General features: G+C 47.0%; 1 protein-coding gene and 1 long non-coding RNA gene across 4 annotated transcripts in view; one reads left to right on the top strand and one right to left on the bottom strand.

Moving 5' to 3' along the window:
- DVL3 (dishevelled segment polarity protein 3) overlaps positions 1-16,329 on the bottom strand; it is a 59,268-nt gene that overhangs the window by 16,743 nt on the left and 26,196 nt on the right. For all 3 annotated transcript variants that reach the window (XM_083612802.1, XM_083612804.1, XM_083612803.1), the window contains exons 2-4: positions 10,616-10,685; positions 3,319-3,440; positions 717-823 (exon numbers count right to left, since the gene is read on the bottom strand). In XM_083612802.1, the coding sequence (XP_083468928.1) occupies positions 717-823; positions 3,319-3,440; positions 10,616-10,685 (299 nt within the window). The remainder of the gene's footprint in view (positions 1-716; positions 824-3,318; positions 3,441-10,615; positions 10,686-16,329) is intronic.
- Positions 1-16,329, top strand: part of LOC310762276 — a 466,366-nt gene that overhangs the window by 433,105 nt on the left and 16,932 nt on the right. The window lies entirely within an intron of this gene.

Raw genomic sequence — 16,329 nt, 5'->3', positions numbered from 1 at the left:
TGCCCACAACTTGTCAGATCATTTTTTCTTCTCTGTTTTAAAAGGGAAAGTTATATGGGGTGATTTATTGGAAGCTTTGCTTGCCCCCGGAGTCCACACGCTTCCGCTGTGGTTCTCTGCTCCAAAGGGCTCCTCACAGCTTGCTTCAGCAGAGTGTATACGCAGCGTAGAAACAGACGCCGTTGCCGTGTGTGCGTAACAAATCAGGCTTGACGCACGCTTTCTTCCTTATCTTACAAATAGCTTTATTCTCGTAGCAAAAACAAACAGATCTTTCCCGGTGACAAAGCACTCATCTTGCTCCTCTCCCGGCACGGAGCAACACACAGACTGAGAGACAGAGTAGAACACTCCCCTCAGTATTCTAACCACGCCTCAGAATGTGAGACGTCACTCAAAACTTCTTAACCCTGTAAGTTCTGACTCTCTCCATAAGTTAGTCTGCCCATTTGGTCAGATGGGCAGCTGGGTCCGTGGAGGAGCCAGCCCCTGAGTGGGTACAGGGCTGTGGGCCCTGAATTGCACGGAAATTTCAAAAATTGTTGGCTTGGGATGGCGGCAGAGAAGGTGGACCTCCCAAGGCCCCGAGGATGGGGAAGAACATGACCCATGCACACAGCAGCAGAGTCAAGGGCACAGCCTACAGAGCAGACTTTGATAGAGGTGGGGTGGGGACTACTACTATAGCCAGTTGAACTCTAGGAAATAAACTTCACCATGTTCAGGTCCATCTTTCCTGCGCGGCCTTTCCCTCTGTATCGATACCACTGAGTCAGTCTCCGTCTCATTATCCAGGTTCTCTCGACTTCCTCCAGTATTGGGGCTGCAGAGTAAAAAACAAACACACACACACACATAGTAAAAAACTGTGCAGAAGCACCTCCTCCAAATTTGCTCACAGAAGTGTGAGGCTTAAAAGAAAAGGCTGAGGGCAGAACTTAAAACATGCAGAAGGTGTGCTGTGCAATCCTTTCTCGACTGAACCATGTCAGATGGCAGGATGGGGGCCTGAATATTTGCCATTCCCTATATTATTATTTTTAAAAAACAAAAACAAATGCACACTCTTCTTTCTATATGTAAAAAATCCTAGCATATCAAAGAGTGTGACGCGGCAGCTAAAAAAGCCAATGCAATTCTGGGCTGCATCAATAGGAGTATAGTATCTAGATCAAGGGAAGTAATAGTGCCACTGTATTCTGCTCTGGTCAGACCTCACCTGGAGTACTGTGTCCAGTTCTGGGCACCACAGTTCAAGAAGGACACTGACAAACTGGAACGTGTCCAGAGGAGGGCAACCAAAATGGTCAAAGGCCTGGAAACGATGCCTTATGAGGAACGGCTAAGGGAGCTGGGCATGTTTAGCCTGGAGAAGAGGAGGTTAAGGGGTGATATGATAGCCATGTTCAAATATATAAAAGGATGTCACATAGAGGAGGGAGAAAGGTTGTTTTCTGCTGCTCCAGAGAAGCGGACACGGAGCAATGGTTCCAAACTACAAGAAAGAAGATTCCACCTAAACATTAGGAAGAACTTCCTGACAGTAAGAGCTGTTCAACAGTGGAATTTGCTGCCAAAGAGTGTGGTGGAGTCTCTTTCTTTGGAGGTCTTTAAGCAGAGGCTTGACAACCATATGTCAGGAGTGCTCTGATGGTGTTTCCTGCTTGGCAGGGGGTTGGACTCGATGGCCCTTGTGGTCTCTTCCAACTCTATGATTCTATGATGCTATGAAAGAGAAATGTGATCAGGCTTCTTCTTCCTGCTAGTTTCACATGTGCCAGGAAAACATCTAAACACATGGCTCCTTGAAGTAGTACACTCCAGAAAAGGCTTCACTAGATACTTTTTCTGGTCAGGGGCGGAAGCCAGCAGTTATCTGGAGTGCCAACGCTCCCAGTGTGCTCAGGCTGCACCTACAGACCTTACATGATGCTGCCAAGAATCCCACTTGCTCCCCACACCCCAGAATACTTCAACAGCTATTTTATCAAAACAAAAAAATTTTTTTCTTTCCAGTAGCACCTTAAAGACCAACTAAGTTAGTTCTTGGTATGGTATGAGCTTTCGTGTGCATGCACACGAAAGCTCATACCATACCAAGAACTAACTTAGTTGGTCTTTAAGGTGCTACTGGAAAGAAAAAAATTTTTTTGTTTTGACTATGGCAGACCAACACGGCTACCTATCTGTAACTGGAGCTATTTTATCAACAGCTTCATGGGCATCTAATGAAGCAATTGCACACAGATTCCTCAACAGTTTCCCATAATTTATACTGCTTTCAGCATCTTACATACAGAATCTGCAATATATCTATGTTTAACAAAACCGACTTGATCTGCATGGATTATACTAGGCAACATATTTGCCAATCTATTAGCTAAAATACCAGTAAATATTTTAGCACCCTGCCCAATGAGTGAAATGGGCCTATATGATTCTGAAGCCTCTGAATCTTTACCTGGTTTCACTATTACCACTATTCTAGACTCTTTCCAGGATCCTGGGACCATCGTCCCTGTTAAAATGCTGTCAAACAACCTGCCCATGTGGGGGGGATCGAGGCTTCTGAATTTTTAAAATAAAAGTTACCTGTCAGACCATCAGAACGCTTCAACAAGGACACAAGAAAGAAACACTCCTCAGCTGCACCAACCTCACATACTCCATCAATAATACAATTGTTTTCTGGTAGTAGGAGTGCTGTGAGGGGCAACTGCAAATGTGCCCCTATTCCTCTAGGGAAGCTCTGAGGCTTTTCCAATGTGAAGGTAGCCATGTACAGCAAAAGCAGTGTGTGAAGGCACCTTACCCCAAGGCCAAGCATCAATTCATCAGGCCTGCTACTGTTTACTCTGAGCAAGAGCAACTTTCCAAGGTCTTTCCAAGGTCAGGGTATTTCCCAGCAATCTGTGATCCTTTTCAACAGGAGCTACTGGGGATTAACACTCAGCTATGGACACTCCTACATACGGCAGGGGTGGGTGTCAGAGCAGTGTCCATAAGCCACCGTGTCAAGTTTACGTGTTAAAAGAGGAAAGAAGCCCAGTAGGTTCAATAGTGGTCTCAGTTTCCTTTGCAGATCCCGTGCTGAGAGCATTACAGGCACAAGGCTGGGCATGAGGCCACCATGCTCCGGAATTGGGTCTCTCTAGTGTTAACTTTTATCCCTGCCACTTGAAACAGGCAGAGACTAAGCCTCCCTTTCGCCAGAAGAGAATGGAATCTTGAACGCGCTTCCTGCAGAGAAACTGCTCAACTTTCTCCCTGCTCAAGGTAAGGCTGCTCCTTATACACAGACACAGACACACAACTTACTGAAAAGAAGGAGGCCTGGAGTCTCCTATCCCTCCAGTACGCTCAATGGAGGGCGGCAGCTCTGGCTGATTGTCGGCGCAGACAGACCCGGCGTCCGAATGAGACCCCTCAGCAGACACCAGCTGAAAGGAAAAAACAAGCTCACGGTAAGCCAGCCTAGGCAGCTAAAAATTTTCTTCCATTTTGAAGGGTAGGTTCAAAGTATTGCAATATAACAAAGCAGCTTGTTGGTCTCGTTACGTACATCTGTTTAGTGACACCATAACAAATAATGATGTCACTCTGAGGTTGTGCAGCTGGGATGGGAGCCAAGATCTAACTTCTAACTGCAGGGATAAAGGACAAATCACAGCACTTACAGAGGCACCTGCAAAAAGCGGCTTCAGAGGAAGACTAAAAATCAGCTTTGCAGGCTAAAAATAATAATACTAACAAACAAAGCTACAAAAGATGGGGAGGGGACACCCTAAGGTAAAAAAAGCACCCCAGATAATTAAGTCCAGTCAAAGGCAACTATGGGGTTGCAGCACTCATCTTGCTTTCAGGCCAAGGGAGCCGGCATTTATCCACAGACAGCTTTCCGGGTCATGCAGCCAACATGACTAAACCACTTCTGGCACAACAGGACACCGTGACGGAAGCCAGAGCACACAGAAATGCCATTTACCTTCCCACCAGAGTGGTACCTATTTATGTACTTGAACTGGTGTGCTTTCGAATTGCTAGGTTGGCAGGAGCTGGGACAGAGCAATGGGAGCTCACCCCGTCGCGGGGATTTGAACCGCCGACCTTTCGATTGGCAAGCCCAAGAGGCTCAGTGGTTTAGACCACAGCACCACCCATGTCCCTAACAGTTTACTGACATTAAAACAGAGATGCAAGGATAGCCCACTGAATATCTGTTGTTCTTTAATTGTTGCTGGTGCTGCTGCAACCATTTTCCCTGCATCAAGTACTTCCTAAAAGTACTAAACCATCACTTAATAGTAACTTCCTTCTGCTAAAATCAATGCATATGTTTAAGGAAACCTATGTAGAGAAGAAGGATGCGGGTGGTGCTGTGGTCTAAACCACAGAGCCTAGGGCTTGCCGATCGGAAGTTCGGGGTGAGCTCCCGTTGCTCGGTCCCTGCTCCTGCCTACCTAGCAGTTCAAAAGCACGTCAAAGCGCAAGTAGATAAATAGGTACCGCTCCGGCGGAAAGGTAAATGGCATTTTCGTGCACTGCTTTGGTTCGCCAGCAGCAGCTTAGTCATGCTGGCCACATGATCCGGAAGCTGTCTGCGGACAAACGCCGGCTCCCTTGGCCTATAGAGCGAGATGAGCCCCGCAAACCCAGAGTTGTCCATGACTGGACCTAACGGTCAGGGGTACCTTTACCTTTATGTAGAGAAGAGCACTGAGAGCCAACTTGGCAGCTACAGGAAGTAGGTGGATTCTTTCTCCCAGGAGCGACAGGCTGGGAATCCGTCTACCAACATGCCTGAAGACAGGATTCCTTGGATGAACAATCCTGCCTAATCCCTGGCCTCTTGAGCTGTCTGGACGGACTCTGGCTGAACTCCCCCACCCCATCTTCCTAAAATTAGAGTCACACTCCTGAAATAGCTCCTCAGTGTCTGGACCCAGCAACACACACACACCCTCACCCCACCCCTAAGTCATGGGGGATATGAGAGCAGGAGGCGACAGGCACAATGCACAAAGGAAGAGGCCACTCTTCACTCAAAGGGCCCAGCTGTCCTGCTAGGAAACAGATGGCATACAAAGCCAAAAGGCTGTGCCTAGAAATCTCAAAATTCTGTGCCCGGAATAAACCCTGCCAGTTAGGAAATCTGATTATTCTAATTGGATAATATTCAGGGGTTGCAGAATGTGGGATCATTGCAAAAGGAAGGAAAGGATAGTGGAGGGAGGCGGGCCAGGACCTTGCCAAGAGACAGGTGAATAAATGCAGAGGTCTCACACCTGGCTATTCAAAAGTCCTACAACACTCTGTCTAGCACAGATTGTTAACACAGTAATAGGTTTAGAGTATTTCCTGATTTGCAGGTAAATGGACTAGAAGCTTCGTTTATTCTTCAAAATGAAGTTTTCAGGATTGTGTGCTAGAAGCCATATTTGTGTAGTAATAATGACTATTCTAGGACTGAGTGCTATTAAGAATTGGTAATCTATATAAGCAGGATATTCTACAGCAAATAGCTGTTTCTGGGGTCATCTATTTCTAAAAGGGGGCAGGTTTTGCCCCTCACCTCTCCGCTGCCCCAACCTTCCCAGCTGCTGCTCTGTCAACGTCTCCCATGGCGATTGACGGCAGCCACTGACATCTATCAGAGGGGAGGGGGAAGGGGCTGCAGTGTCAGCTGCAACTAACTTTTGGTCCGATTATATCTATGAGACTTGTTTCTCCCCAACCTCAGTTTCTGTTTCTGACTGCCCCTCAACTTTTATCCAAACAGAAACGCAGCTGATGCTGTGGAAATACGGTGTCTCTCCACCCCCTCCCAAATCCCAGGTAAGTGATAACTGATACCAGTGTCAGATAATCAAGACAGGTTGTCCTCCCCATCAAACATCTTCCTACTGCAGCCTCATTCATTTTTCGTTACAGGTCAATGAGGACTACTGGCTTCTATGAGAAAGAGAAGACAGGCCAAAATCTGTAATGGAGGGTGGTGGAGTAGGGATGGGGGGGGCAGCGAGGCAGCAGGGAGGACAGATGTCTGCTCATAGTGTATACATATCTCCTCCTCTTCCATCCTCTGGATTCCTCCTGCGTGTGGGTGGGTGGCCCCCTTCCAGAAGTGGGTGACAGAGTGCAACAGAAGGTGGGAGCAGTGGCTATGCATGATGTATGAACACATCCATTATCACTGTCCCTGCATTACAGGAGTAGGACTGAGCCCCAAAGAAGGCATTGCGGAAGTTCAACCATTTACAACAGCCTTTCCCAACTGGTGCCTTCCAGATGTCTTGGACTACAATTCCCATCACCACCAGCCAGTGCAGCAATTTTTGGAGCATCTGGCAATATTAATATGGCAGCAGCAGTTCTGTGACTGACTGCCCAGAGAGAGAAGCTAAGGAGGACTTTTTCCACAGTAAAGCGACCGGGCAAACTGTTGCACCCTAGAACAGGCCAGCACAATGTGTTACCCATAAAACCAACACCTTGCACCAGTCATGAGTTGTGGGCTTTCAGTGGTGAACCACCCCTTGGTTTTTCCAGCCTCGGGCAGGCACCCAAAACATGAGGTCTACTCAACCTGGTAAGGCACAACTTGTGCAGGATTTCCTTAAAATCATAAGGACAAGAGCAGTCTTGATATTATTCATGTCATAAAAGGGGCAACCGATGGTAAAGCATTCAGAATCCAAATCTAGCATAAGCGGCAACCTAAATCCGGGCCTCTAAGCTCCCAGACCTAACACCCCACTGGGACCTGTGGTATTAGAAGACGACATCTGGCTTGCACAGCCAGTACTGGGCTAAGACATTTGCTTCCTGAAGCAAAACACACTATGGCAGCCCAGCCCAGCCCATTCTATGGCTGCTGTAAAAGCAAGCTCACAGAAGATATCTGGATGTGTCTGAAAATAAATACAAAAAGAAGCTGCTAAAGACACTGCTTCATTACACAGCAGCTGTTTACAGCGTATCCAACAGTCAGAAATCAGTTTTACACATTCACTCCTATCGAACCTACCAAGCAGCCTGTGACTTTAGACATTTAAATTTAGAATGTCTTAATTTGTTTAGCAGATTGCTAGTTTAGCATTAGACCTAACTAGGGTAGATGTTTACATTCCACTGGCAAACACTGAAAGAGAATGTAAAGGTGCTGGGAGCTTAGCAGTGGTATGAGATCTTTCCCATTACGAAAACGTGTACTGGCCTAGTTTCAGCATTTTAATCTACGTTAGTGTTGGTTAACGAACCAGGAAAATTAGCCAGGATCCTTTCTTCTAATGATTTATAAAATGAGGAATGATTGTCTGAACCAAGGTTTCCCAAACTTGGGTCTGCAGTTGTTTTTGGACTACAGTTCCCATCATCCCTGAGCACTAGTCAGGGATGTTAAGATTAAAAAAGGATGTGTACAAAAAATGGAAAAGGGGGGAAACCACCAAAGAGGAATTCAAACAAATAGCCAGCACGTGTAGACACAAAGTCAGAAAAGCTAAAGCACAGAATGAACTCAGGCTTGCTAGAGAGGTTAAAAGCAACAAAAAAGGCTTTTATGGGTATGTTCGTAGCAAAAGGAAGAACAAAGAAACAGTGGGGTCACTCAGAGGAGAAGATGGTGAAATGCAAACAGGGGACACAGAAAGGGCTGAACTCCTCAATGCCTTCTTTGCCTCAGTCTTCTCCGATAAAGAAAACAATGCCCGACCTGAAGAATTTGGAGCAAATGATTCAGCAGAGGAAACACAGCCCAGAATAACTAAGGAGATAGTACAAGAATACTTGGCTAGTCTAGATGTATTCAAGTCTCCAGGGCCAGATGAACTGCATCCAAGAGTATTAAAAGAACTGGCAGATGTGATTTCAGAACCACTGGCAGTCATCTTTGAGAATTCCTGGAGAACAGGCGAAGTCCCGGCAGACTGGAGGAGGGCAAATGTTGTCCCTATTTTCAAAAAGGGGAAAAGAGAGGACCCAAATAATTACCGCCCAGTCAGTCTGACATCAATACCAGGGAAGATTCTGGAGCAGATCATTAAGCAAACAGTCTGTGAGCACCTAGAAAGGAATGCTGTGATCACCAATAGTCAGCATGGATTTCTGAAAAATAAGTCATGTCAGACGAACCTGATCTCGTTTTTTGACAGAATTACAAGCCTGGTAGATGAAGGGAATGCAGTGGATGTAGCCTACCTTGATTTCAGCAAGGCATTTGACAAGGTGCCCCATGATATTCTTGTAAAGAAGCTGGTAAAATGCGGTCTTGACTATGCTACCACTCAGTGGATTTGTAACTGGCTGACTGACCGAACCCAAAGGGTGCTCATCAATGGTTCCTCTTCATCCTGGAGAAGAGTGACTAGTGGGGTGCCACAGGGTTCTGTCTTGGGCCCTATCTTATTCAACATCTTTATCAACGACTTGGATGATGGACTCAAGGGCATCCTGATCAAATTTGCAGATGACACCAAACTGGGAGGGGTGGCTAACACCCCAGAGGACAGGATCACACTTCAAAATGACCTTGACAGATTAGAGAACTGGGCCAAAACAAACAAGATGAATTTTAACAGGGAGAAATGTAAAGTATTGCACTTGGGCAAAAAAAATGAGAGGCACAAATACAAGATGGGTGACACCTGGCTTGAGAGCACTACATGTGAAAAGGATCTAGGAGTCTTGGTTGACCACAAACTTGACATGAGCCAACAGTGTGACGCGGCAGCTAAAAAAGCCAATGCAATTCTGGGCTGCATCAATAGGAGTATAGCATCTAGATCAAGGGAAGTAATAGTGCCACTGTATTCTGCTCTGGTCAGACCTCACCTGGAGTACTGTGTCCAGTTCTGGGCACCACAGTTCAAGAAGGACATTGACAAACTGGAACGTGTCCAGAGGAGGGCAACCAAAATGGTCAAAGGCCTGGAAACGATGCCTTATGAGGAACGGCTAAGGGAGCTGGGCATGTTTAGCCTGGAGAAGAGGAGGTTAAGGGGTGATATGATAGCCATGTTCAAATATATAAAAGGATGTCACATAGAGGAGGGAGAAAGGTTGTTTTCTGCTGCTCCAGAGAAGCGGACACGGAGCAATGGATCCAAACTACAAGAAAGAAGATTCCACCTAAACATTAGGAAGAACTTCCTGACAGTAAGAGCTGTTCGACAGTGGAATTTGCTGCCAAGGAGTGTGGTGGAGTCTCCTTCTTTGGAGGTCTTTAAGCAGAGGCTTGACAACCATATGTCAGGAGTGCTCTGATGGTGTTTCCTGCTTGGCAGGGGGTTGGACTCGATGGCCCTTGTGGTCTCTTCCAACTCTATGATTCTATGATTCTATGATTCTATGATTCTAGTCCTGCTAGCTAGGGATGATGGGAGTTGTAGTCCAACAACAGCTGCAAACCCAAGTTTGGGAAACACTGGTCTGAACCATGCTGCACTTACATATTACTAAGGTCTTGATTAATTTTAATTCAAATTGATTGAAGCATGTCCCCAAACACAATAACTTGCCCAACTTTTCTATCAGTGGCATACAACTGAATTGTTTTGATGACTAAATACCAAAGATCCATCTACTTCCAGCAACAATCAGTCAGTTCATGAGGATGCACTGGAGCTTATCCAATATCCAGCCATGGAAGAAAAAGAAGAGGTTGTCACTTGCCAATGAGTCTGTCCCTGCTTCCTTCGTCTTTCATGCCAAGGCTGCCATCTCATGCGCCCTTGCTTCAGTGTATGTTCCACTCAACAGAAGGGGACTTACCTTTGAGTAGATATACGTAAGAAAGTTTTACACTGCTAGGTTCTTACCCACTGGGTTAAGAGTCCAAAGGAATCCAAAAATGGGTTTTATGGATTGCGTCCTGCTTGATGAAGTGCTCCAGAGCCTAGAATGTGATCCCCAACCCTCCTTACTCTGAGGTGGTCCACCTGGTTTCAGCTGAACATGTGCAAAATAAAGGCATTCACTGGAAGGAACTACCTTGCAAAAACCTTTTAAGGGATAAAGGGGGGGGGTACAAAGCCCTGGCTCCTCTCACATCAAAGTATAAGCAGGGCAAGTGAAGACAGAACAGGGAATTGCTTCAGCTTAGGACTACCAGGAAGACTTGCACATGCACACAGCCGCTAACTCTCACATTCTTTCACCTTCCAAGTTTTAAGGCTTCTGCTGCCTTCCTCTCCAATGGTTGAGCTGAACTCCTAGCCCAGTGTGGTATAAAGTGCTCAAACCGGCAGGCCAGCCTGCCAGCTGACCGGCAAGTTTGCCTTTCTTTTTCCTAGGCAAGGCAAGGCAAGGCTGCTGCAGCTGCTGCTCCCTTGCGACCAGTTAGGCAAGGTGGAATAGAGCATGCTCAGTTTTAAATGGAAAAGGAGAAGGAGAAGGTGGTGGGTGGGTAGAGTCCAGAGAACCAAAGATGAGGAGGCCACATAGGCACAGTAAACCTGAGAATTAGGCATTGCAGTTACAGGCCCTGTGAGGAGGGGCACTTCAGCTAATTGGATTCCAATACGTCACTTGAAGCGGCTGCTTAACCTGCCCACATGGTAAAGCCACTCCTGTACACAGATGCCTGGAAAAAGACCCAGTCAAGAATCCAGCTTACCCAAGACACCACGCGGCCGTTGAAACAGGGAAGCTTTGCATTGTCGTCTGAGATTTCTTCCTTCACAACGCTGCAAAAAGAAGAGAGAGAGACAGATGTCAAAGTACAGGCCAGCACATGAGGTCAAAAAATAACAGAGCTGGCAGCCTGATTCTAGGGCAAAAAGCCCTAGAAGAACTTGGATTGCCACGAAAATAAAACCTGAGGATGTTTCTTAAGAGGCAGAGATTGGGCATGATACATCAATGCATCTCAATCCACATCCTAAGCCTTACCTACCCAACCAAGACAGCTCAAATCCAACCAGAAACATCTGTACTTCCTAATCTGCTTATTTCTCAGGTCATATTTGTGGATCTGTCAACTTGCAGCTAAGCCCTCTCAAATTTTTGCTTCTTATTTATGATTTCTATTGTCAGGGAACTGACATCGGAGCCAGAGGTGGAGACAAGGCTCCAAAGCGATGCTGGAGAAGGGCCCAGCAGGGAGAGAGGGAGCTCATCGGCTGGGGAAGGAAATCAGCGTAACACCAGGGATAAAGGGGGGCAGATGGGGGAATCGGCAAGGGGGCTCCAGGACTCCTCGCCGGAGACCAGTGGGGAGAGCACGGGTCCTCCGCTACCCACACCCACCCTGCGCAGAAAACTTCCGCGCAGGGAAAGTAGGCGTAGACTTGGCGTCAAAGAACTTCTTTGCTGGAAGAAGTTCAAGAAACGCCCACTGACGGATTCTGCTAGCGACTGAAACAGCCACGAAGTGAAGGGCTGTCCAGCCAGAAAAAGGTTTAACCAGGCAACCTAGCCAGGAGTGGCGGCAACTTACGCACAAGCAACCCCATATAACCATTACATCTATAAAAGGAAGTGTGTGTGTTTAACAGTTCATTTGTCCCTTAGAGAGCCCTGTGAAGCAAAGCAAGATTGAGATGTAGAGACGTGTCTAGGCTGCCCGGAAAACTACATGACTAAGCAAGAATTTGCATGGGAATCCTTCTTAAAAGAAAGATGGGGGGAGAGCAAGGCTGTTTTGCACAATGACAGGTGAAAACATTGTTCACTTTAAAATGATAAATCAAAGTAAGCCACATTATCCTGTCAGGTCTCAATATTTCAATTGATGTTTTATTCTGAGGAAGAGAACTGATCCCCTTTCTATTGCTGGCTCCTAGACTACACACAACATCTTACCACAAGGGTATTTTAAGGTATGAAAGGCAGACTATAACGTAACATATCCGGAAGACGGAAGTCAAAGGGGACATGGTGGGGTGGTCCCAATCCTGTAGAAAGGAAAACTGGGTTCTGTAACCTGCATAAACTATGGGGAGCCTATATTATATTGAATTGCCAAGACTAATGTTTCCTTAAAAAAAAAAAAAATAGCAGAGATTCCTTAGAACGCAAGCCTACTTGGAGCAAATGATATGAAAGAAAATCTATAGTTGCTGGCTAAATGGAGTGAACCTATAGATTAGGGGTCAGTAAAGTTTTTCAGCAGGGGGCTGGTCCACTGTCTCTCAGACCTTGTGGGGGGCCCGACTATATTTTGGCGGGGGGGGGGAATGATGCAAGAGCACTACGAGCCCCTGCTTACCTGTGTCTTGCGAGCGGCAGGGGCTGGTGGCAGCAGTGGAGGGACAATGAGCAGCGAGCAAAAGGGCTGCGGAGAGGGGCTGCTTAAAATGGCGGCCACTCGAGTGCTGCTGCTGCTGGCACCAACAAAGCCCAGCCCCCTTCCTCCTCTAGGCAGGGCGGGGAGAAGCCAGGAGGAGGGAGGGAGGAGGCGCAGTCGCCATGTGAGGGAGAGGGAAAGAATGCGCACGTGCTGGCGATCCACATGGCGATTCCCGGACCATTTGCAGGCCGGATCCAGAAGGCAATTGGGCCTGATCCAGCCCACAGGCCTTAGTTTTCCGAGCCATGCTACAGATGCAACATTTGTGAACAAGAAGGGACTGTTGTCTTCTGTTCCGCAAGTGTATCAATGCCTCCAGATCAGAGCGGCAGGGATTCTGGGGCACTCAGCTCTCAAAGGCCCCTTTGAGGACAGAAGGGAACAGGTGTGAGCAACATCTGGCCTTGAATCTGGCAGGCAGCAAAATGTCTTTGGACTGGCCAGGCATTACTTAAAGACAAGGAGCCTGACCGTCTGCTGTTGCCTGGCCAACAGAGCGGAGCTGTCTGATTGCTGCCCCCCTTGCCCTCCTTTAGTCCTCCAGCAACTGGCCTCAGGCATCCTTGGCTGGTGAAAACGATTTAGAGGCACATGGGCTTAACCTTCCCCTGGCACACAGCAAAACAAGAGCTATTTGACAAAAGGCCTTTAAAAGCTTAAGATTGAAATCTTTAGCTGACTCTTATTTAAATCGCTTTATTTCCATCCCAGCAAAGAACATGTAGCAACATGTTTGAGCATCCTGGGGCATAAGACAAGACACAAATATGGCCTTTTCGCCTCAATTTACACAGAGTATAAGCTCCATAAATGAAAGCAATTGTGCGTGCAGGCTGAACAGAGGCTGAGATATCCCCACCGCAAAACCCTCCTCACTTATGGAAGGCCATATGTTCCTGCCAAAATGAGACAGACTTTGAAGTCGCTTCACCAGATGGAACCATGCAAGAAAGTACAATCATTTGGGTCAACGCCTTGGCGGGATGGAGGGTGCAGAGAAGGCAGCCCACAGGGTTCAGCTCAGACGCTGTGCTACTGTTAGGAGAGGCCCCATCTTTTTAAAAAGGGGAGTCAAGCACTTTCATATTTGGAAATCCTATGTTCTTCAGGCAAAATACCTCTGAATGTGCCATGATCAACTAACCCCACTTCTGCTGAGAAAAATGTATTCACTCCAAACAAAATCCTCAGAAGCTCAGCTTTCTGAATGTTGGGTTTCTAGTCCTCACGGTTGCCTAAAAAGCTGAGAAGCTTGAATGAGGCACAATGTGGCTTCTACTAGCTGGGGTGGTGACTAGTCCCACCCTTCATAAATCCACTGGCTATTCTGGTCACACAAGAATCCTTGGCTTTCTGGCCTGACCTTGAGTTCTGTAAAAAAACGGACTCAAGTAACTTCATGCACAAGATGAAGATAATCTGTACAGCACAAAGATTATTTGAAAAATGGCCACCTATATGGAGAACCTCTTATTCATCTTCAACTTTCCCGGTGCTCCAAGGAACCATACATTAAAATGGGTTTGGAAAATGTGCAAGCTGAGCTTTAAAGGCCCATCAGTCTACAGCACCGGAAGGAAGGAGGGTTAGAAATTACACGGGGACACAGAGTAAGTCTGGACAGGCTATTACCATCATATAACTATAGTGTTTAAAAGCAAGAAGATGAGGCCAAGGAGTAAACCCTACACAAATCCAAAGTGGAGCCCCTAAGATGGTTGAATGGCGCCTAATACACTGTCTCCTTCTGGCAACACCTGCAGCCAAGCTGGTGCCAAACGTATTGCTTTCCTTTCCTTTGGACCAAATCAGCAATGCCGTGTGTGTTTGTGTTGTCGTTCTGGCAGCCTAGGGCCTCCATACACTCTGCCCAGGCTTGCATCCCAGGGAGGTCACTTCGGTGCTCCCAGTGCAGCCGTTTGGCTTCACCCCCAGAAGCACACTCCATTGTCTCTCGAGGTAGACAGGTGCCAACAACAACTAGTTCCTACTGAGCCAAATTCAAGGTTCTTGTATTAATTTACAAGGCCCTTAATGACTTGGGTTCAAGGATACCTTAGGGGCTGATGGATGCCTTATATCCCTGCCCAATCACAGAGCTCTTGAGAGGAATTACTGTGAGTAGTCTTACACGACTCAGATCCACCAGGAGTGTTCAATATTGTGGGCTCAATTCAGTGTCACTCAGTCCCAGCTGAGATCAGACAGGCCCCTTTCAGGCACTTGGTGAAGACATGTTTGTTTCAGCGGGCATGTTAAGTATCTTTTCTCATTTTATGATTAGCTTTGGAGGTGCACTCCTCTTGCATGCCTCCTGTATCCGCTTAGGAACTGGGGTAATAAGATGAAGTCAGAAACTCTTGGTGCTTCTTCCAGTTGTGGAACTCCTCTGCAGGCAGGATTTTTCTGCCCGTTTCAAAACATGGGACAGAAAATTGCAGGAGGCAAATAGGGTTTTCCATCCTAATTAACTCTGCCCCACCCAGACGACGCCTTCTGTCCCTACTTTATACATCAAAGGAACCTGCTCCTTGAAGCCCTGAAGGCTCAGATGCACTCATTTAATCTGAATGGAGTCTTTTAAAGTGACACCATTTCCCACATCTTCTGCATCAACCAACCAGCTAGTTGTGTCTTACTGAGATGCAGGCAGAAGAGGTTCAAAGAGCTCCAGAAGGCTCTGTGCCAAGAAACTGAACTGCAAGCCAGTGGGCAACCCCTTACTCACAAAACCAGGAGTGCAATCTGCAGAGCACCAAGGGGTCACCTTGACACAGGATCATAACTCTAGGTGAAAGAGGCTTATGGATGCTCAGGTTTTTTAATTTTATCACCTGCATGCAGGTCCTTTTGTGGAAAGGGCCATAGCTCAGTGGTACAGCACCTGCAGAACATCTCAGGTGCAATCACCAGCATCCCCAGGTAGGGCTGGGAAGACCCCCTGCCTGACACCCAAGAGGGCTGCTGCCAGTCAATAAAGTCAATACTGAACAAGACAGACTAACAGTCTGACTCAATATACATTTTGGTGGCAGGCACTGTGACAACAGAGTCAGAACAGAACCTATTGAAGAAGCTGGCAACCCAAAGATTGTCATTTTCATTTGCAGGAGGATCTAGTCCTCATGGATGGGGGGGAAATGGAATAAAAACATGTGGGTTATATCTGTCAAACTGCAATGCATGAACTGCTTAATTTTTAGTCTCATTATGCTGAACATGTTGCTTCTACATTAACTGCAATTCATGGAAGCATTCCGGATGCTCAGGTTTTTTCCGTTTCTTTCTCCCACACACTTGGATCACATGCACCCAGAGACTTCCGGAGGCGGCGCCATCGGTAATGGCGGATTCCCTCTAGTTCTGAGGGAGCAGCTCCGCGGAAATCGGGTCTTGCCGCTACGGCGAAGCGGGGACCCCTTCGAAATCACAGGCGGGTGAAGCCTGTGACCGTGGGACTCGGCGGGCACCTTTAGCGCCCCCCCAATCTGCGAGGGAACCCTGTAAAGGGCTCCGGAGCGAAACGGGGAGTCTGGTGCGGTGCTGAGAGTCAATTGCTTCTTCCGTGGAGTGAAGCCGCACAGCTGTTGCCGGAGAGCGCTGACCTTTTTCCTGTGACAATTCGGCTACTAAACAACTACCCGTGAGTAGATCAAGTTTAAAGATCGGGGAATTTAAGAAAAAAAAGTTTGGCACTGAAGCGGGAAGGCGTAAACAGGAAGTCCGCCCTCCATTTTCTGTATACAGATCAAAGCAAAGACTGTCTAAGCTAAGACCTGGAGAGTTGCGTTAAAAGGACTTAAATCCTAACGTCAAATTAAAAGAACTCCATCCCTGAATTGCAGGAGAGGGGAGGGAAGAGGGGAAAGTATTTCTTTTGCCTGCAAAAAAAGAGAAAAAAAGGAGAGAAAAGGGAATAAAGACCACCACTTAATCCTTGGGAACGGACTGCCAGGATCAATAGAATTGCTGTATTGCTGTATTGAGAGTCGCACTGTTTATGGACAATGTAACTTTTTGACAGTTAACTCTGCAAGTGA

The sequence above is a fragment of the Podarcis filfolensis genome (assembly GCF_964270895.1).
Source record: "Podarcis filfolensis genome assembly, chromosome: 5".
Taxonomy (NCBI): domain Eukaryota; kingdom Metazoa; phylum Chordata; class Lepidosauria; order Squamata; family Lacertidae; genus Podarcis; species Podarcis filfolensis.
Note: the sequence above shows the minus strand (reverse complement) of the source record. Positions and strands in the feature narration are given on the sequence as shown.